The following is a 21,721-nucleotide window of genomic DNA, read 5'->3' on the forward strand; positions in this document are numbered from 1 at the left end:
AGTGTTCTGTATTTCTATTTTTCAATTTTAGTGATTCGTAGTTTAGTACGTTCCAAAGCTTTTGAATGACAAAATGTGTCATACTGACTCTGAAAAATACGAAAACATGAAGAGAAAGCCAAAATCTTGGGTGCTAATTCTTCAGGCAAAAAGCAGTTTTTACTAGTATAATTTTTTTCTTGCATCAGGCTCAAGGAATGCAGCGGAACATGATATAGTAAATTTAAAGATTGAAATACTTAAAATGTTTTGAAGATAATAAAAATAAAAAAGGCTAAGCATTTTTACTTTATATTTATAAATAACTTTCAACCAGATAAAAACAAATTATAACACCCAAATACATCCAACTCAAATTATGAATCATATTCGACGGAACCAATTAAACTGCACCAATGAAATTAATAAGCTGACATCATTGAATAGTGTTGGTTCTTAAAGACAGTTTGGATCTGTGGCTAAAAATAGTATAAGATGGTACTATGATTCTGATTATGGCTTGAGTTAACTTGTAGGTTTTAATATCACTCATATATTATCCACCCCACTTTTAGGACATTTAAGTCAACACTCTCTGGAGTTTAACCTTTGCTTTGACTCATCTTTTAAAATTTGTTGTGGAAAAGAAAGAAAAAATTTAAAAACATATTTTATACATAAATCAGATTGAATTACCGAATTTACTGAAAAAAAAAAAAAAAAAAAAAGGAAAAATGAAAGTACAAATTTTAGAGAGTGTTTTTCCCATTAACCAGTTAAAAATTAGCCTCAGCTCATCATGTCTGTTTTATGTGTACGAACTAACTGTGAATCTTCTGTGTGTTGCAACCAAAGACTCTCTCTCTCTATAATATAGATATATACATGGCATCATCAGTCACTCGTACCTCCTCTCTCTCTTCCTCCTTTCCACGAACCCTCTCTCGCTCTACCAATTCTCATCGCAAAATCAGTATCCCCCAATTTCAGCTTCACCGAACCTCTCCTATTCAAGCTTCCAGACGAATCTCCAATTTCCCACAGGTTGTTCCTACTCTCTATATCTTCGTGTGTATATATATATATATAGATATATATGTATCTGATAGTGAGAGCGATTTGAAAAGGCATTTTAATTAAGCATCGTAATTTGTACAGGAAGGCAATAACTTGGTGGATGATCGTCCCAATTGGAGCCGCAATCGCGGCGTCGTCATTGAAGAGTATGACGATGATGATCAAGATGAAGACGATGATGATGAAGAAGAAGAAGAAGATCGGAGTTTGGATCTTCTGGTTAGGTTTGTCCAGAATGTGTTCAAGAAGATTTCAAAAAAGGCGAGGAAGGCCGTTCGATCTGTTCTGCCTCTCAACATCTCCACCAAATTGGTATGTCTCAGCTATCATTTCTCATCTATCAAGTATCAACTCATTCCCTTTGGTGTAGTGTGTATTGTATCAGGGTTATGCATCAATTTACCTCAAGAATGTATCACATTTGGAAGATACTGGGAACCAACTGTTTTTTGTAACAGTTTGCACAATTTGGGGAAAAAAGAGAGTTGCAATTTGAGTTGAGGGATATGCAGGAGTAATACAAGACTGATTTTAATATGTGGGATTATTTGGGGTTCTGTTTGTTCAATTTGGATTTTTTTTTATTTTTTTTTATTTTAAAAAGCCTGATTTGCTGCCATTTTTTGGACTAATTGAGTAAATAAGCACTCTTGTAATTATGCATAAATTATTAAAAAAAAATTAAAAAATTTAGTCTAATTGCTACAAAAGCTTTCAGATGATTCAGTTTTAAGGTTTTTTTTTCCTTCTTAATTTCAGAACAATTTATGCAAATGAAACATCAAGTGAATGGTTGTAGATGCCGATAATGTTGTTTAGGCTTTATTGTGGGTTTTCAAAGGTTTGCTAACTTTGCTTTGGAAGATCATGATTTTGTGGTCATTGAACTTCATTCTTTGGAGTGTGAGGCATATGTTACATCTGATGGAGAAAGAAAAGGTGTCTTTGGACACTTTATATAAGAATATGGATGTCCAAGATCCAAATTGAAAATGCCATCCAGCAAGGAAAAAATGATACACTTTTGTTCAACTGTCCTTTACTGCTAAAACATACTTTGGTGACACATGTCATTGAAGTTTGTGTCGCTTAGCATGATTTTTCAAAGACCAACATAAATTCATCAGTAATCTTGTTTGAATAAATATATGGTCTTGAGATTTATTCATTTGTTTCTCTGAAAAGTTTTAAATTTTATTGCAATTTATGAACCTAGTGGTATATTATCTCAGATTATTTATGTTCATTTCAACTAGTTGGGCCTGTTACTTTTTTTTCCCTCATGAGATCAACAATCTATTCTTTGTTCAACATAGGTGGGGTTCTCTGTTAATGGAGTCATAATTCTGGCATTTTTGTGGGTTTTGAAGGCATTTCTTGAGGTAATGTATTTTTTCTTTTAGATGCACGCTTGTGAATATTACTTTATGCCATTCTTGATTTATTATCTGAGAATGGAAATTCCATTTCTCTGAGAATGGAAATTCATTGCATGCTATTTAGATTTTGCCCTTAGTCCAAAGGTTGAAACTTTTGTCTTCTATATGTCTATTATTATTATTATTTTTTATTTGGTAGGCAATTTTGTACATATTGTATTTATCACAAAAGATGTACAAGGTAGATGGGACCATGTTCCCTGTACAAAGCAGGGAGAATAACAATATCGATAGACTTTCTTTGGGAAGTAAATACTAACGGAACATGGGACATAGGAAGTGGCACGAGAAAGCAAGGATAGCTATAACAGCAAAAATATAGCAGCAATAGGCATATATATTTTGATATAAGCTATAAGGCTAATGTGAATAGGGGTAGCGCATGAAATGTACATGAATTACATAATTTTGATTCGTGACTTGTTGGGTCTTTGCCTTATATTTTTGGTAGGCTTAATTGCTACTTGGTCTTAAACTACTTGTGAAAATTTCCTATGTATTTTGAACTAAGGAGCTCTTTCATATTTGGTTATATACATTTTTAAAATATATCTTAACTATTTTAATTCTTTTCAATCATGTGCTAATGTCAGTGTCAAAGATAGAGTACCAGATTTTTTCTGTTCAATCCAGTGCAAGAAGAATTGAACATTTTTGGTGCAATTTCTCTGAGGCGCATATTAGTACATTCTATTGGAACAATAAATAAGAATTTTGTGTATATTGATAAGTTTAACTGTTTTAAAGAAGACGCAAATATGTCATATCAATACATTCAAGAGGGCCTCTCTATTATACTAACTAAACTCCTAACTTCCAACCACAAACTTCCTGTCGTCAAAATTTTCATATAACTGATCAGATCACCAAGAGGATTTAGACAGGTCAATCTGCATGTTATTAGATTGTTAGTGGTACACACTTGTGAATAGACTTATTAATGCTACTGCTTTTGCTTCATGCTTCTACTTTGTTGTTACTTTTAGCTTTTCACATGTTTCATTGGCATCAATTGGAGCATCTGTCCTTTCCCCCAATCCAACCTTGTCAATTTATGATTGATTCAGTACTACTTTTATTTGCCTAATTCACCAAAACTGAAAAAAAAAATAGCCAAATTACAACATATCTTCCAGTTACCAACATTATAATTTTTCTAAGTACTTTTAGATTGTAGGCACTTCTTTTGAGTTTAGGATTGTGTTTTTCTACCCTTAATTATTATTATCACTTGAATATGGTGCCTTTACTAATTCTAATTTTGTATACTAACTTAAAGGTAATAAATGATAAAATATTATTTTGAATTAGTTCAGGCAACTATTGAAGATAACTATCGATTCAGTCATTCTTTTGTACCCCTACAGCGTAGACCAATGGCCCGGTGGTAAATTGAAGAACTGCAGTGCTTTACTTTATTGTATGGCAATTTACTTACAGAAATTCGATATGACCATACTTGACATCTAGACTAACAAGATAGTGCACATGCCTGATAAAATCATCCACCAATGGTCAAAAAGCACTTAAATGTCATCTCTAGTTAAAATAGGCACTGATGGTCAAAAGATCAAAGGAAAACTTAACTAATAAGACAAATTTGAAGTGCAGAACTCTTTACTGAAACTTCCCCTTAAATCTACTTGACAGAGGATAAAAGTGATCCCTAAAATTGAGGAGAGTAACTGCTTTCTCTCTTCGCCTTGGAGTCGGTCTATGTAAAAAATAACCATCTCTCTTGTAAAAAATACTAATAAATACCTAATCTCTTGAATGAAATGATTATATTTCCATGTTCTTTTATGTCTTGAGGAAATAACCATTATCTGGTTTCCATATGCTGGGTGGGGTGGACTAGGTACAGGCTTAACCTTTGTCATCTTTTGGAAAAAATGGCTGCCCTAACACTCGAAACCAGCATCGCGACAGTTGATTCTCTTAGCTTTTTTCATTGGACCAAGTAATGACCCCCTCTATTAGTCTCTTAGCAACAAGAATTTATTGAATTGTGCATCTTTATGTTGTTTCCTCCATCCACAGTTGTGAAATGACAGAACTTTGATATTTTCTGCTCCTGTGTTTTGCCTAAAAGGTTATTCAAAAAATTGCCATGGTGTTCTCAAGTTTCTCAGAATTTGAAGTGTGACGGGACTCAACACTCTCTATTTAATCTATGAATAAAATAGTGTGGAAATGGATTGAGAACAGATATGTTTTTGCTTTGTCCTTGTTGCAATCCATAGGGAAATTTTTTTGCTTTGCACTTTATAAAGATGAAATGAATTATATGAAGTTCATGTTCTTTGTGAAAAGCTCGGTCTTAGACTGGCAGATTAGCTTCTTGTCAGTCTTCATCATCTCATGTTAAATTAAACAAGCAGCAACCAAACTGTTTAGATAATAACAATTTGCGGTTTAGCCCATGGTAACTAAAGACTATTCAAACCTAGACGTCTAGTTTTTGTGTGCGTATGTTGAAAGTAGTATGATTGTCCCTGTCTCTCATTGCTGCTGCAATGTTTTTCTTTTGTCCCTGGGCTGGGCTGCTTGTAGCCTTCCTGGGTTGTCGCCTTTGGGCCGTGGGCTTTAGCCCTTCCTTCGTATAGTTTCCGCTTTTCCTTTTTAATGAATTGATTTACCGAAAAAAGAATAAAATAAAAAAAGTTGGAACTGCAGTCATGGTTCTATAACCTTGATATGCAAGGTTTGGAAATATGTATTCGGCATTCCAACAGTCCAAAAATACTTACTAGCAATGGATGCCTCTTTTTGTATATTTCGAAGATGATGACATATATCCATATTTCTTTAGAATGTAAATCAATATGAATTGAGATTCGTAATATGATTAGTTACTGCATTTTCTCTTCTTTTTTTTTTTTTTTTTAAACTTCTTGTATGTTTGTATTATATTCAGGTGATTTGCACCCTAGGGAGTGTAGTGTTTGTGAGCATCTTACTTGTCCGCGGTATCTGGGCTGGCGTGTCCTATTTACAAGAAAGCCGCAATCTTAAGGTTAATGAATTTGATGCTGAGCACCATGCTTGGACTGGTACACGGCCTGCAACTTGATATGTCCACCCTTTAAAGAGGAAAACTTTGAAGGATGATCCAAAAAGGCAATTGCAGCAAATTTTCAGGAAGGGAAACACGCGAACTTGAGGATGCTGAGAAGATGGCATCAAAATTGTATCCATCTTTTGGTGAATTCTTTTTGAACTAGCAAAGAGTGTTCGTAGTAAATGCTGGGACGAGCACAAGGGGCAAGCAACACCAGCACTTTTTTTCCTCATTTTAGTGTACAAGTAAAAGCACCGTGGGCAGAACTCTTTGTATAACCGTCATTTAAAAAATTACAAATGGCCAAAAACAAATATTATAAAAATATATATATTTTTTCTTCATAGTTCCAGTTTTCATTTGAAGTATGTATGATTGTACTTGAATGTTTTTGCCAACATTAATATAAAGAAAATATATATATATTCAATATATATTATGCTTCCAGTGTTTTTGGGTCAAGTGCAAAAAATACTTTTAAAGTATGCTTACAGTGCGCAAAAAAACACCTATAAAGTTTTAATTTGATGCAAATAGGTCCCTTTGACTAATTTAAATCCTAAGTTGACTAAATTACCCTTAGAATCATTTTATAAAATATATACAAATAAATAATTTTGTAAAATGACTGAAAATGACACTATTGGAGGATGTCTCTCTCGTGCAAAAAAAACTCTTAAGGTTTCAATTTGGTGCAAATAGGCTCATCTGACAAATTTAAATCCTAAGTTGACTAAATTATCCTTACTGAACCATTTTAAAAAATATATAAAAATAAATAATTTTATAAAATGTCAGAAAATGAGACCATAGGAGGACATCTAGGGATGGCAACGGGGCGGGTTTCCCTAAATCCTACCCCGCCCCTTTTAATTTTTGTTAAGTCCATGCTCGCTCCGAGATTCGCGACAGGTTGGATTTTCATGTCCAGCCCCGCCCTGTTGGGAAATATTGTGCCCCCTTACCCGCCCCGCTAACAAATTTTTTTCTCCCACTTTTTTGAACTTAAACTCCTGCTACTTAAATGTAGAAAGTTTGGGAATGGCACAACATAAATGAAATTGTGTATCCCAACAAAAAAATAAATAAATAACATGCACATAACATAATTCAGAGAACATAATAAACAAAAATAAAAGTTTAATACAATCAAATCATAAGAAGTTCTAAGCTCCAACTTTCACCATAAACAAAACAAAAACATATTTAATACCAAGTTTACATCCCAAATTAGGATTGTAAGAGATGGGTAACTAGGTAAGCCGCTAAAATAAGTTATTAATATTATATTATATATATATATTAAATATAATTATATGCTTAGCGGGGCGGGGCGGGGCGGGGCGGGGCCCCTAGGATATGTATACTGAACCCTTACCCACCCTGTGACCCACGACAGGTACAAAATTTGTATCCATGCCTGCCAAAACGGTATAAAAAGTATTTCCATATCCGTTATTAGTGGGGCGGGGCGGTAAAAATTGACATCCCTAAGGACGTCGACAATGGACAAGTAAATATAAAATAAAAGTAAAGATAAAAATAGAAAATAAAAAAAATGTAAACTAAATAAAACAAAAATTTTTAAAACTTCGAAAATTAGTGCACATTGATATTGAGAATATTTTTTCAACTTTTTTATTTTGTTTAACAATGTTGGTACGAAAAAAAATTAAAGAAAAAAAAATTTAGTAGAAAAAAGTAAACCGAAATCTCAAAAAATTTAAATCCTTGTCCTACAAATTCTCAAAAGTTAAAAAAAAAAAAAAAAAATAAATGTTTAGATATATATATAAAGAAAAAAGTTTCAAAAAAGAAAAAGAAAAAGGTAATGTGCACATAACACCCCTATACTATGAGATTAGTAGCATATATACCCCCTTGGACATTTTCAGAAGAGTAAAAAGTCAAAATCGGTATTACAACACTAATTTATGTCAGAAGGGATATTTTGTACAATGTAAAAAGATTAAGTGTGTTTTTTAGACACTTTTTAAAATAGGGGTAAAAGTGGTACGCAAAATATACTTTAGGTGTTTTCTACACTTGTCTCTTTCACTGTTACCAAAGGAACTTCATATTATTTATTTATTCTTTGAAAATTGTTGATTTTTTAATACTGAGTCTATGATTACTATCTTATATTTGTTTTTTTTTCCCACCTTAAGAAAATAGCCAATTTTCAATTAATTAGATAATAGGATATATATAATTGTATTGTATTATCGTTAATTAATTAAGTTGAAAAAGTAAAAAGTATGGAAGTATATGCTTTGATATATATAGATTAGAACTGAGAAAAATGTTCTTTAGCCTTATTTATGTGGATATAATTATATATATGTGCATTTATATATATATATATATATATATATATATATATATATATATATATTGTTCAGAGATTGCACCAGGTGGGAATATTGTTCAGATCGAGATTGTTCAGAGGACTTTAGTATGTTGGAGATTTTGTTTTGTGCTGGTCTCAGAATCGGTTAAGGATGTCTGCACGATTTTTTTGTTTTTGTTTCATATATGCACACGCCACGCTGTTATGCATTCCTGTAGTACTATTTCAAAAATTGAGAAAAAGAAAAGCCCTTGGCACTACCCTTTTGGTCAGATCTGAAAATCACCTACAAAATAAAAAATGAATTCAACTTGAAAATTTTGTTTGTTATTAATCGACATGATTGGTTAAGAGTGTAATTTTTGGTTTTAAAACATTAATACCAAAATAAATTAGCAAATAATGCACAAATAAAAATATAATATCGAGTAGAAAATTGGTATTTGAATGAGAAAGAAAGAAAATAGAGACGAAAAAAAAAAAAAAAATGATAAAAAAAACACCATTAATAATATGTGAATATTACAAATTATGACATTTATATTCCAGTAAATATATAATATATATAGCATATTATTTATTAGATTATATCTTATGGAATAATTAAGTATTGATCATTCATTTTGTTTGACTAATAGATTATTGGATTCAGATCCAAGTTATCAAATTTTAATTATTAAATTCAGATCCAAGTTATCAATTTGAATCAAATATTTCAGATTAAAACCAGATGTATTTAGAAGAAAAAAATATTGGTGATGGGTAATATTTTTTGGTGACTAATTCCCTATTCAAAGAATTGGTGATGGGTAATATTTTATTATTATTATTATTATTATTTTTTGGAAGGTATGGGTGATACTCTTTGATTAGGAATACGACAATATTTTTTTATAAAACAAATTAGGAAATAACAGACTTATTAAGTAAGGGAATAATAATAGGAAAGTACAATCATTAATATAAATTTATAATAATATTATATTATAACACAAGTACTAAAGATGCTCGTGATACTTTTTTAGCGATTTTTAGTAAAATTACTAATTTTTATTATAAACGTTTCTAAATATGTTAAATATTCATCTCTACCCTTTATTTATTTTGTAATTATATAAATCTATTTTAATTAAATATTTATAGCCAATTTTAATCTGGTCTAAAATGTTTTAAAAAATAAAATAAAATAAAATTACAAACCAAATATTAATATTAAACATGTTTGAATAAATTAAAGAAAAAAATTGGAATTTTGTTTGGGCCCGAACGTGCCTTACCGTCCTAAGTCTTACCCTCTCAGTCGAGAGGGGCTGCATATATTTCTATTTCTATCTTTTAATTAGCCCAAACCCCTTCCTTCTCCTCCACGTGCTAACGTGTACTGATACCGTCGTTGGTTGCAGCTCGCTGTGTAAAATGCTCTGCGCACCAATTAGTTTGAAATTTGGGACTCCCGCCCTAAAGATGATTCATTTCAGTCACGCCTATAAATACACATCATCTATCATCTAGTTTGAAATTTGGGACTCCCGCCCTAAAGATGATTCATTTCAGTCACGCTTATAAATACACATCATCTATCATCGAGGATTACATTTTTGGTATTATGTACACACGCACATACACATACACTCTAACAAATTCAAACTTATTCAAACATAGGTTTGCATTTATGTTATTATGTGTGCATATATCTATATATTGTCTTACGATTCCTCGCGCTTTAAGCAACTCTCTCTCTACACAAACACATACACTCTTCCTACACATACACATACACATCCTGAGGAACATTTGAAATTAATTTCATCCTGATTTACATTTATATATATATAGGATTCAAAATTGGATTCATACTTTGTTTAGGTCGTTGATTATCTTCTCGAGGTTTACATTTGTGTCCGAATAAAAATTATGTGTATATATATATATATATATTGTATTACAATTCCTTGGAATTGATTCTCACGCTTTAAGCAATACACCCCCTGCACACCCTTAACAAATTTCTCTCTACATGTCAAATTTATACTCCCATCCTGATTTCTGATATTTCTGTTTGAAAGTAAAGCCACGTGATACATTCTTCCGGAATATTGTATTCCATTTACAATATTCCGGAGAAATGTATCCAAATTGACGTGTCAGCAAACTGGTCCAAATTTTGTTTTTGGCTGTTTCGGGTCATTTTTAGGCCGATTTGGACAGTTCAAAAACCTGTTTAGCTTCTTAGCTAAACGGACCGTTCCGGACGCAACCGCGACGTCCTTTTATTCAAATTCAGCTCCAATTTGTCAGAATCAAGCACCCAAAGTGCTAAAGCAAACGATGGCATCCTCCAACAATTTCTTCCAACCCCAGCTTCCGTGTTTGGACAAAGACAACTACGAGAATTGGTGTATTAAAATGAGAGTCCTCCTTGGCTCACAAGACTTGTGGGATTTGATTGAAAATGGATATGATGAACCAGTTTCAAAAAAAGGAAGTAGATGACTTAAGCGAAGCCCAGAAGGCAGCGCTCAAAGAAGTCAGAAAGAAAGACAAGAAGGTGTTATATCTACTTTATCAAAGTGTCCACGAAGCAAGTGAGATTTTGAGAAGATCTCCGCCATCAACACCTCCAAGCAAGCATAGGAAATCCTTCGCAAAGCACATCGAGGGATTGAAAAAACAATCAAAGTTCGACTCCAAGTTCTAAGGGGTGAATTGAAAGACAATGCGTCAATTTATGAATACTTCACCAGAACATTGACTATCGTTAATCAGATTAGAAGATATGGAGATAGGATCGAAGATGTTCGTGTGCTCGAAAAGATTATGCCATCTCTCAACTCAAAATTTGAGCATGTTGTTCGCCCCTTAGAACTTGGAGTCAAAAAAATACATAGAAAATATAATTAAAAAAATATCGAGTTCCTAGACATGACTACGATGTAACAATCCAAAATCAAACTGGAAGGAATGTAAAATGAAAAAATCATAAAGAAAAAAAAAAAGGTTTGAAAGGAGATGAGTATGACCTTTTTCCTTTTGAACTACATTCAACAAACATAGTGAAGATGCCAATGTAGAAGAATCATAATTTTTAAACCTTGAATATCATGGGGTTACTTACAATCTTTGTACTAATCAAAAAGGGAAAAAGAGAACTTACAGGATTGGTTACGCAAAGTGGGGATGTTGTACCCCATAATCCTGATCCAGTTGATAGTGCACTGACCATGTTAGGTTGACTTAAGGAAGGGGCATTGCCAGGTCCAAATGAAGAAGAGCCCTGCCCACATGAAGAATTTGTCTGCTCAAGTGAGGAAGCAGCATGAAATACTTGGGATGACTGACTGCTAAAGGGACTTAAGCCAGAGCTAGGTCCTGAAGCTGTTCCTGGAGCTGAAGTAGAACTGTAGATGGAGAGTGACGACATAAAAGAGCCAGAAGTTGTTGCTTGGGGGGAGAAATGGATTGGAAGTGGTCGAGGAAGAAGTAGAACTGAAGACGGAGGGCGATGACACAAAAAAGTTAAGAAGTTGTTGCTTTGGGAAGTGGTTGAGGAAGACATAGAATTGAAAATGGAAGGCGATGACACAAAAGAGCTAGAAGTTGTTGCATTGGGGAGAAATGAGTTGGAAGTGGTTGAGGGAGAAGTAGAACTGAAGATGGAGGGCGACGATATAAAAGAGCCAGAAATTGTTGCTTGGGGGAGAAATGGATTGGAAGTGGTTGAGGAAGAAGTAAAATTGAAGATGGAGGGCGATGACACAAAAGAGCTAGGAGTTGTTGCATTGGGGAAAAATGGATTGGAAGTGATTGAGGAAGTAGTAGAACTGAAGATGGAGGGCGACGATATAAAAGAGCCAGTTGTTGCTCGGGGGAGAAATGGATTGGAAGTGGTTGAGGAAGAAGTAGAATTGAAGATGGAGGGCCATGACATAAAAGAGCTAGGAGTTGTTGCTTTGGGGGAAAATGGATTGGAGTTGATTGTGGAAGTCCAAGGATTCACAGATGGAGGGCCAGGTGTTGTCGAAGGAGTAAATGGGTTTGACTGTTTACCGGAAGAAGTGAAGCAAATCCCATTGGTAGATTGACCCACAGTACCACGCCCACCTGAATGAGTTATCAAATAAAGAAAAATGTCATTCGTACATGCCATTTTTGAAGTCTGTAATAAAACCAAATAAAAGAGAAATGCAGCCACACACATGCACTAAGTGTTAAAGCATACCTTTATCTCCTAACTGATAATCCTCCCACCTCAACCCTTCATGGCTTTTGTCTTTGTGAACTGACATGGCGGAAATCGACTGATGTTTTCCAGCAGATCATCTGTCACTCCAATTATCTACCTCAGCAGTTAAGAGTATACTTTGCGACCCTACTTCCTCCAAATTGACCACCAAAAGCTGACTGACTAATGCCTGTTCTTTCAGATGCTTGCAGGGTTGTCTGGACTCCTGCAAAATAGACACCAATTCGGATGACTTGATACAATGCTCTCATGCCTGTCAAAAGATATTTAACAGTGCATATTTATGCAAGTTAAAAAAATAAATGTGGAAACTACTTACCAAAAAGGGAAGTCTGAGTCACAAAAGGAGATGGTTGGCTAAAGTTTGGAATGGTAGCCGGGGTGCTTGTAACACCAAAGGCTGCATTACTTGTTCCAGTAAGAGCCGGGCCAGCAGCAGCAAATGCAGGTTGATTTGATGTACCAAAGAGAGTACATATACCAAATACAGTGCTTCCAAAATTTGATTGGGTTAGTTGGGATGCACTCCCAAATACAATAGGTTGATTAGGATATGAACCAAATCCTCCAAATGTAGGCCCGGACATAGAAAATCCTGTGAAGTGGCACAAGAGAGAGTTTCCAGCTATAAGACAATCAAGAAAAGATGGGCAGAAGACACACACACACACACACACACACACATATATATAACCTAAAATTGCTATTAATATGCTACAAGATGATCAGAAAAGCTCAACACCGTTATCTCAATTGCCAAGGAACATATAGAACAGCAGTGCGAAAGAGGCAAATTAAGTGCCAAAGTATGTTAGTATATATATAAAAGGAGATCTGAAAGGGAAAAGAATATCTAACTTTTTCTAAACTTTCATCCATCAAGAATATATGAGTTATGGATGGTGAATGTTCCTTGACCATTTTGTAATGTAAATAACTATAGCTTGCAATTTGAAATATATGAGAATAAACACATTTAAATCAATCTCCCACACTTTCAAGTTTGATGGAATCTGTAGTATAGAAAAGGTTTTTAAGATTATTCTCCTACAAGTGAAAATACGATCAAACTTATACTGTAGATCTGTTTCCCTATGTTCCTCCCTACACAAGAAACTTTTGAAAAATATCGCACTGATGAAAAATTGTCTGAAACAGTTCCCAACAAATGAATGGTAATGATTGGTAATGTGAGCTCTTCTAAGCTCATATGTACCCCTTCCCAATTGTAAATGGAACTTGCAACCATTAAATAAATTTTGAATTTCTTTCCCCTCTCTACACTAATAGATTCCTGAAGGGTGACTTGATAAAACCTGCGGTCTGAGACTACATATATGCTCCAAAACTTCATTCCTGAGCCTTTTCTAGGACACAGGACATTTCACTAGATCCATAAAGAAGTCAAATATATAGACACACACACACTAACACATATATATTCAAAAAGAATCTAGTGTTGTCAAATATAAATATAAAAGAATTATTATTCCAATTTAAGTTAGGAAAATGGTATTGGCATTCCACTTTTTGTATTCTTGCCCTCCAGCCCCCCCTTTTACACTTCACTTTGAGGGGTAATCGTGTAATTTCCTTAATTAAAAGAACCATTTGGAGTGTAATAGTGCAGAAGTGGAGTGCCATTATCACATTTTTATGTTATTGGAGCTCCGAACAAGTAAAACTTCACCTTCTCTATTCAAAAAGGAAAATGTAAAACAAAATAGAGTCATATCACATATGTTGATCAAATGTAACCATACTTTATAAAATACATGGTTATGAAATCACATCATAAAGGAGGCCCATGTACAAGCAAGACACCATCTGGATTGGTGAGAAAAGGCTAAAAAAATGGAAATCAACAAATGATTGAGAAAAGAAACTAACATACAAAACAAATCAAAATAAATATGCATCATAAAAATATATTAATGTGCTAACCAGAAAAGGGCAATGAAGAGCTGCCAAAAGCAGGCGTCGAACTTCCAAATGCAAATGCAGGAGACGATGTGGCATTGAATGATGATGCAGAAGCTGAAGAAGAAGTTGCACCAAACAAGCCAGTTGAGGTTCCACCATTTATTGATCCTCCTGTTTGTGAATGAAAAGGAGTTGTATTGCCAAAGTTAGGATTTCCGGTTTGCCAGAAAGAAGTTGCACCAAACAAGCCAGTTGAGGTTCCACCAAATATTGATCCTCCTGTTTGTGAATGAAAAGGTGTTGCATTGCCAAAGTTAGGATTTCCTGTTTGCCCAAACACTGATGGCCCCCCACTAGCTGGCTGTCCAAAAGCTGTTATACAAGAACGAAATAATCAAATAAAATTATTAGAATGACCCTCATATATATGATGGTATATGAGCAAAAGGACCGAAAAAAAAGGTCTATCGTGATATGATTGATAAGGAAAATCGCCAATGATTTCATCAAAACAGTACAATTATCATGACAACTTTCAAGTTGTGATTTTTCACCAAAAGCGAAAAAATAAAAACAGACACACAATAAATGAAGCAAATATAGTAGCATTAGAAAGTTTAAAACATAGAAACTTAATTTTGTTGAAAATATAGTGGCCTTAGCATCAACAAATACTCATTCGATTCATTAGTTGGTTTCTTCAATTTACAATTTGACTAAAAGATAAATCAAAGAACATGAGAACTTTCAATTGAATGTGACAAACTTAAAACAGTTGGTCTGAACCCAAAGATCAATCCATCATAACCACGCACACTCAGTATGAAAACACATTATTACAAATTTCAAGAAAATATCAAAAGAACATAATTAATCAGAGTATAATTAAACTCGGAATAATCCAAATGATACGGAGCTTTTCAAAAATATATATAAATATAGTGGCCTTAGCATACGCAAATACCCATTCGATTCCCTAGTTTGGTTTCTTCAATGTGCAATTTGACGGAAATATATATATATATATATATATATATATATATATATATCAAAGAACATGGGTACTTTCAGTTGAATGTGATAAAAGATTAAACCAGTCGGACTAACCCAACGACCGAGTCATCATAACCACAGACACATAATCAAATATGAAAACAATTTATTGCAATTTTCAAGAAAATATCTTACAACATAATGTTCCAGAGTATAATCAAAATCTGAATAAACCGAATCATACAGAGCATTACAGAATCATAATTGTGGAGGGAAAAATTTTCCTCCAATAAGAACGAGACACGTCACCTTTATACAAATCTGCATTTTTGAGATCTCAGAAGCCCACCAGATCAAGCCCAAGTTACGTTGTGCTTTAACCCATTATCATTTATGTTGGGCCTCTGAAGCCAGACAAAAGTACCGATCAGCCCAACATCACCGCTGTTGGAGTTTTGATCCATCAGTCAAGTCACTTACACCAAATCGTATCTGGCCCAAGTATAACTAAATATGGCTCAGTCCTATTTAACAAAGGAGTCAACTCGGATGAAAAGTTTTTATACAAAGCAAATTCAACATAGGAAATATCATACAATGGAAAGAACTCTATTTTGTAAAGAAAGTCATATATGGAAAGAATTGGAGGACAAGCAACACGAGTCCTACTATAATTCTACCAACTTTTGTGTATAAATAGAGGTTGAGACCTCCAATAAAGGACCAAGCAATTCAATTCTTTAATAGACACTGTTCTTGTTTATTCCGATTGTTTGTTGAGTGTGTTGTATTATTTTCTTTTGATCGTAATTGGTTGGGCGAAATTTTGCACCTACGCTTTGGCGCCATCTATTGGAAACGTGTGTAAATATATTCCCACTCTTGTTTTTGTTTCATAGGTGAAACCTGCAACCACCATCCAGAATGTCGAACGGAGGGTCTTCAACGGATCAACAGACGGAGTTGATGCAGAAGATGTGTGAAGAGTTTTTACACCAGTTTGACGTACTTCGTCAGGCAAATGAAGCAAGCATGGCTCAGATCGCCTTGCTTCAACAGCAGAATAACACTCTGCAAACGGCGCTGGCTCAGTTGGCACCACCGCCACCAGTGGGTGACACAGCAGCACCCCCTAATCAGAATATTCCTCCGATTACCGGACTTCCGCCTGATGGGGCTCCACCTAATGGGGCACGACCCAATGAGGCTCAGCCGAATGAGGTTCAGCAACAACGGAGGGTGAGATCCAAGGCTGCGGCTTCAGATAACGTCCCTCGTCGCACACAGGATGAGCAAGTCGAATCCAGCCATAAGCTTACGGTGTGGTCCAATGGAATCCCAGATGGTGCAGGTGTTCAGGATGCCTTTGATGAGAAAAGATTCCTGAAGATTCAGACACCTGCCGAGATGGCTAGAAAACACAAAAATTCCTTGGTCAAAACTCCTTTCACTGACGATGTGTATCTGGTTGAGAGGCCCAAGAAATTTAACATGCCTTCTTTCACCCAGTTTGATGGAACGGGGGATCCTTCTCGGCACCTAGATCATTACGCTCAAAAGATGGCTTTGGATGATCGTAATGACCCTTGGATGTGCAGAGTTTTTCTTACCAGTTTGACAGGAGCAGCACTAGAGTGGTTCAGGAATAGACCGCATAAGTTCATTCCGGATTACGTAACTCTGTGCACCATGTTCCTGGCACAGTATTGCGGAAATAAGAAGCAAAAGAAGAGCATTGCCAGCCTCTTCACCGTAAGGCAAAAGAGGGGGGAAACATTGCAGGATTTTTTTGTCAAGATTCAACATGGAGGCCTCAGAAATAGCGAATTGTCATCCTGCAACTGCTATAGAGACATTTAAACTTGCGATGATTCAGGGGACGAAGTTCCACACTTCCTTAGTCAAGTATTCTCCTCTCGACATGTAGACTCTCAATGCCAGGGCCCAGATCTACATTCGGCTCGAGGAAAATATAGCCTACCGAGTGCAGCACGCCACCCTCTTGACGGTGGAGAACAAGCCTCGAGAACGAATTCCAACTCCAAAGATTCAAAAAAGCCAACGTTCTTCAACGCTGATCACCCAGGCACCTGAAAAGAGGCAAAGGGTAGAGGAAGGATTTACACCTCTCCGAACTACCTTGGCTCGGCTCTTCCAAGAGAATAAGATGAAGTTCACAACTCCGTAGCCAATAAAGCAACCCCTGGAGCAAAGGGACAAAAGCAAGCATTGCGTCAATCATCGAGATTATGGGCATTCAACCAATGATTACAATTCCCTCAGGCGACAGGTGGAGAATATGATCGCCAGAGGTGAGTTGACGGATTACCTCATGACAAAGGAGTACGCAAAGCCCCGCGAGGTCTATCCCCGCAAGGTGGAAGGTACGCAAGTAAAAGTCATCCATGCAATACATGGCAGGTCTGAAGATGATCAAGAGTCCTAGGGGGTATACAGATCCAGACTGAGGGCAACCCACAAGCTCAGGAAGATATCCTCGGTCAATGCTATCGCTTCAGGTAGCTTCAGTATTGGATTCGGAGATGACGTCCTATCCAGAGTTCAACTCCCCCACGAGGATCCATTGGTCATCAGTCTTTTAGTGGCCAATTGTATGATCAGGAGGGTTTTGGTAGATCCAGGAAGTAGTGCCAACATAATCACAAAGACGGTCTTTGAGCAGCTAGAGATCTCATCATCATCTATTCGACCTACCTCCAGCCCGTTGATGGGGTTCGATGGCACAAGAGTAGATCCCCTTAGAGTAATAGACTTGTCCGTAACCGCGGTGAAGAGGACTCTGAAGGAGAATTTTGTTTTAACAGAGATTCATCCTTCTTATAATCTCATCATGGGAAGAGGCTGGATACACCGGATGAGAGGAGTTCCGTCCACCCTTCACCAGGTGATGCGGTGTTTATCTCCGGACGAGAAAGAAGTGATTAATCTATGGGGCGATCAAGTCGCAGCGAAGGAATGCTATATGTTGACACAGGTTGAAGCAAAGAGGGTGTCTACTCAACAGCAACCAGGTGTGGCTTCCAAAACTGGACCCAAATAGCAATTACAGAGCCCTCTGCCCAAGTATCTTAAGGTAGAGGAGGAAGAGGAAATTGCGAAGCCCACCGAGGAGACCCTTGAAGCCGTGGAAGTTATCCTCGGCGACCCTCAGAAGGTTACTTATTTAGGTTCTTCCTCCACGTCCGAAGAAAAGGAGGCGTTAATTGATGTTATCCGGAGCAATGCAGATGCTTTTGCGTTGGATCACTCGGACATGGTAGGAATCGATCCCTTAGTTTCCTGCCATAGTCTGAAGGTGGATCCGGAGTTCAAACCTGTTAAGCGGAAACATCGAAGGTTTGCCCCCGAACGCAATCACATTATAGCTGAAGAAGTGAGCAAGTTGTTGCAAGCAGGTTTCATTTGAGAAGTGCAATATCCACAGTGGCTGTAAAACGTGGTAGTCGTACAGAAGAAGAATGGAAAGTGGAGGGTTTGTGTAGACTATACCAACCTTAACAAAGCCTGCCCTAAAGATAGCTTCCCTCTGCCCAAGATAGATCAAATGGTTTATGCTACCACCGGCTACGAGAGGCTGACATTCCTTGATGCATCTTCGGGATACAATTAAATTCCTATGAACCCCGAAGATGAAGAAAAAACGGCTTTCATTACAGAAAAGGGGACTTATTGTTACAGGGTCATGCCTTTCGGACTAAAGAATGTTGGAGCTACTTATCAACGTCTTGTCAACAAGATCTTTGATAATCTGCTGGGAAAGACAGTTGAAGCATTTATAGATGACATGGTGGTTAAAAGTGTGAAGAAGGAAGATCATCCGAAGCATCTACAGGAAGTTTTCAATACCTTGAAGAAGTACAACATGAAGCTGAATCCATTCAAGTGCTCCTTCGCGTTATCATCAGGTCAATTCCTCAGCCACATAGTGAATAAAAGTGGGATAGAGGTAAGTCCAGCTCAGGCTAAGGCCTTCATCCAGAATCAGGAACCAAAAAATCGCAGGGAGGTGCAGGTTCTTACCGGTCGGCTCGCAGTCCTCAGCCGGTTTATATCCCGATTGTCAGATAAGTGCAAACCATTCATCGATGCTATACGATCTAAGAATAAAGATATATGGGGACCTTAGCAGCAGGAAGCCCTCAGTCAGTTGAAAGGTTACATGGCCGAACCACTAATTCTATCCGTTCCAAAACCCGGGGAGGTTCTTATTATGTATTTGACAATTTCTAATATAGCGACAAGTGCAGCATTGATTAGAAAGGAAGGAAAGAGGCAATATCTAGTCTTATACACAAGTAAGACCATGACAGATGCGGAGACACGATATAGTAAAGCAGAAAAAGTCATCTTAGCCTTGGTCTATGCCAAGAGAAAGCTTCGGCATTATTTTGAATCTCACAGCATTATGGTACTCACCAACTATCCGATATGGGGTATACTCTCTAAGCCCGATCTATCTGGGAGAATTACCAAATGGGCTATTGAGCTTAGTTCCTTCGACATAACTTATGAGCCGAAGGTGTCGCACAAGGGACAGGCCGTAGCAGACTTTATTCTCGAATACGAAGACACTCCCGAAGAGTCGGTACACCCTGAACCACAGTGGGAGCTTCGAGTCGATGGCTCCTCGAATCAAGCAAGTGCAGGGGTAGGGGTTGTAGTGTCAACACTCGAATGCACCAAGTTGCAGCAATCTATTTGTTTGAAGTTCCCGGCTACGAATAATGAAGCCGAGTACGAGGCGTTATTTGCTGGTCTTCGATTGGCCAGCAGCCTCCAGGTACGTTGTTTAAAGGTTTTTAGTGACTCACAGCTTGTTATAAATCAAGTGACAGGTTAGTACCATCCCAAAGAGGAAAGAATGAAAGTATATAAAGAAGCTATAGAGAACGCTGCACGGGGATTCGATCAAATCGAATTCTGTCAGGTACCTCGTGTTGAGAATGCCGAAGCAGATTAATTAGCCACATCAGCGTCATCCTCAAATGAAGATCTGACTCGGATTGTGCCGATTGACGTCCTGGACGAGCCCAGCATTAATCCTCAGCAGGAAGTAATGGTGATTCCAGTTGTTCCTCGAGAACCATGCTGGATTGATCCATTAGAAGCCTACCTCAAGCATGGAGTTCTTCCAAACCAAAAGTCTGAAGCACGGAAGCTCTGACTCACCGCAGCTAAATATGCCATCATTAACAATTAGTTGTATCGAAAGTCATTTTCAGGTCCTTACCTGAAGTGTTTAAGCCCTACTGAGGCTCTTGTGGTGTTGAAACAAATCCATGATGGAGATTGTGGCAACCATTCTGGGGGTAGATCCCTTGCATATAAAATTCTAACTTAAGGTTACTTCTGGCCGTACTTGGCCCGGAATGCAGAAGAGTATACTTGGAGGTGTGACAAATGTCAACGTCACGGTCCCATAAAGCATCAACCTGCCGAAGATTTGCATGTAATGGCAAATCCATGGCCATTCGCACAATGGGGGATTGATATGGTGGGCCCTTTACCCAAGACTATGGAACAAAAGGAGTACGTGCTACTGGCTACAGATTATTTCACTAAATGGGTAAAAGCCGAGGCCTACTCAAGTGTGACCTATGAGTATGTAAAAAGTTTCCTTTGGAACAACATCATTTGCCGGTTTGGGGTCCCAAAAGTCATTATGATGGACAATGGTAAGAATCTCGACAATAGAAGTACAAGAAAATTCTTCGCTGAGCATGGAATGATACAAAAGTTAGCTGCAGTCAGTCATCCACAAGGGAATGGACAGGCTGAAATAACTAATCGAACCATTTTCAGTTGTTTAAAGAAGAAGCTGGAAAAGCTCAAAACGAAATGGTACGAGAATCTCCCTCAGGTGCTTTGGGCGTACCGAACGACACCACGGCGGCCCACGGGGGAGAGTCCCTTTGCCATGGCTTATGGATCCGAAGCAGTGATTCCAACCGAAGCGGCAGTTCCAACCCTTCGGACATCCTTGTTGCTTGAAGGAAATAATAGTCAGCAGCTCGAACATAGTCTCGATCTCCTCGATGAAAAAAGGGATGTTGCAGTAATTAGGCTTACTTCATATCAGCAGCAGCTGCGCAACAATTATAACAAACGTGTCAGATTCCGGAGCTTTGCGATAGGCGATTGGGTTCTGAAGTAAGAGACAGCTCATGTAAAGAAACTGGAACCTAATTGGACCGGACCCTACAGGATTACCGAAGTAGTGGGGAAGGGAGCATATCGTTTGGTCGAAGTTGACGGACGTCCCATTGCGCGTCCTTGGAATGCAATACACCTTAAACGGTATTTCTATTAGATAAGTTTGTCAATTTTATTAAGAATTCTTCACAAATAAGGCTGCGTAAGCCCATAGTCAGCCATGCTTTTCTTTATTTTGCTTCTATTTGTTTCTTTCCATAAAAATGGGGGCCATACCACCATTTTATGATTATGCAATTTTGTGTCGCATTATGCATTAGCAATTTTTATGCAAAGAAAATTTCAAATTTTATGAAAAGAAATTTTCATACTACACTATGATTATGCAATTTTATGCTTTTATGCAAAGCAATGTTGGAAGCAAGTTATTAAGCATGCGTTTTGACCTATGGTTGAAACTTTCTGTCCCACATCGGATAAAA

The 21,721-nt window shown here is 36.9% G+C and overlaps 1 protein-coding gene across 1 annotated transcript; it reads left to right on the forward strand.

The window, feature by feature from the left end:
• The first annotated feature begins 696 nt into the window (after positions 1-696).
• On the forward strand, positions 697-5,902 carry LOC132294169 (protein SHORT HYPOCOTYL IN WHITE LIGHT 1-like). The gene is made up of 4 exons (XM_059791928.1): positions 697-1,023; positions 1,138-1,368; positions 2,373-2,438; positions 5,413-5,902. Exons 1-4 carry the CDS (start codon positions 865-867, stop codon positions 5,566-5,568), a joined length of 612 nt encoding a protein of 203 aa, XP_059647911.1. The 5' UTR covers positions 697-864; the 3' UTR covers positions 5,569-5,902.
• The last annotated feature ends 15,819 nt before the right edge of the window (positions 5,903-21,721 follow it).

Source organism: Cornus florida, unplaced genomic scaffold (assembly GCF_030987335.1).
Source record: "Cornus florida cultivar Cherokee Brave unplaced genomic scaffold, ASM3098733v1 CherokeeBrave_3.0.0_Hap2_Chr02, whole genome shotgun sequence".
Lineage (NCBI taxonomy): Eukaryota > Viridiplantae > Streptophyta > Magnoliopsida > Cornales > Cornaceae > Cornus > Cornus florida.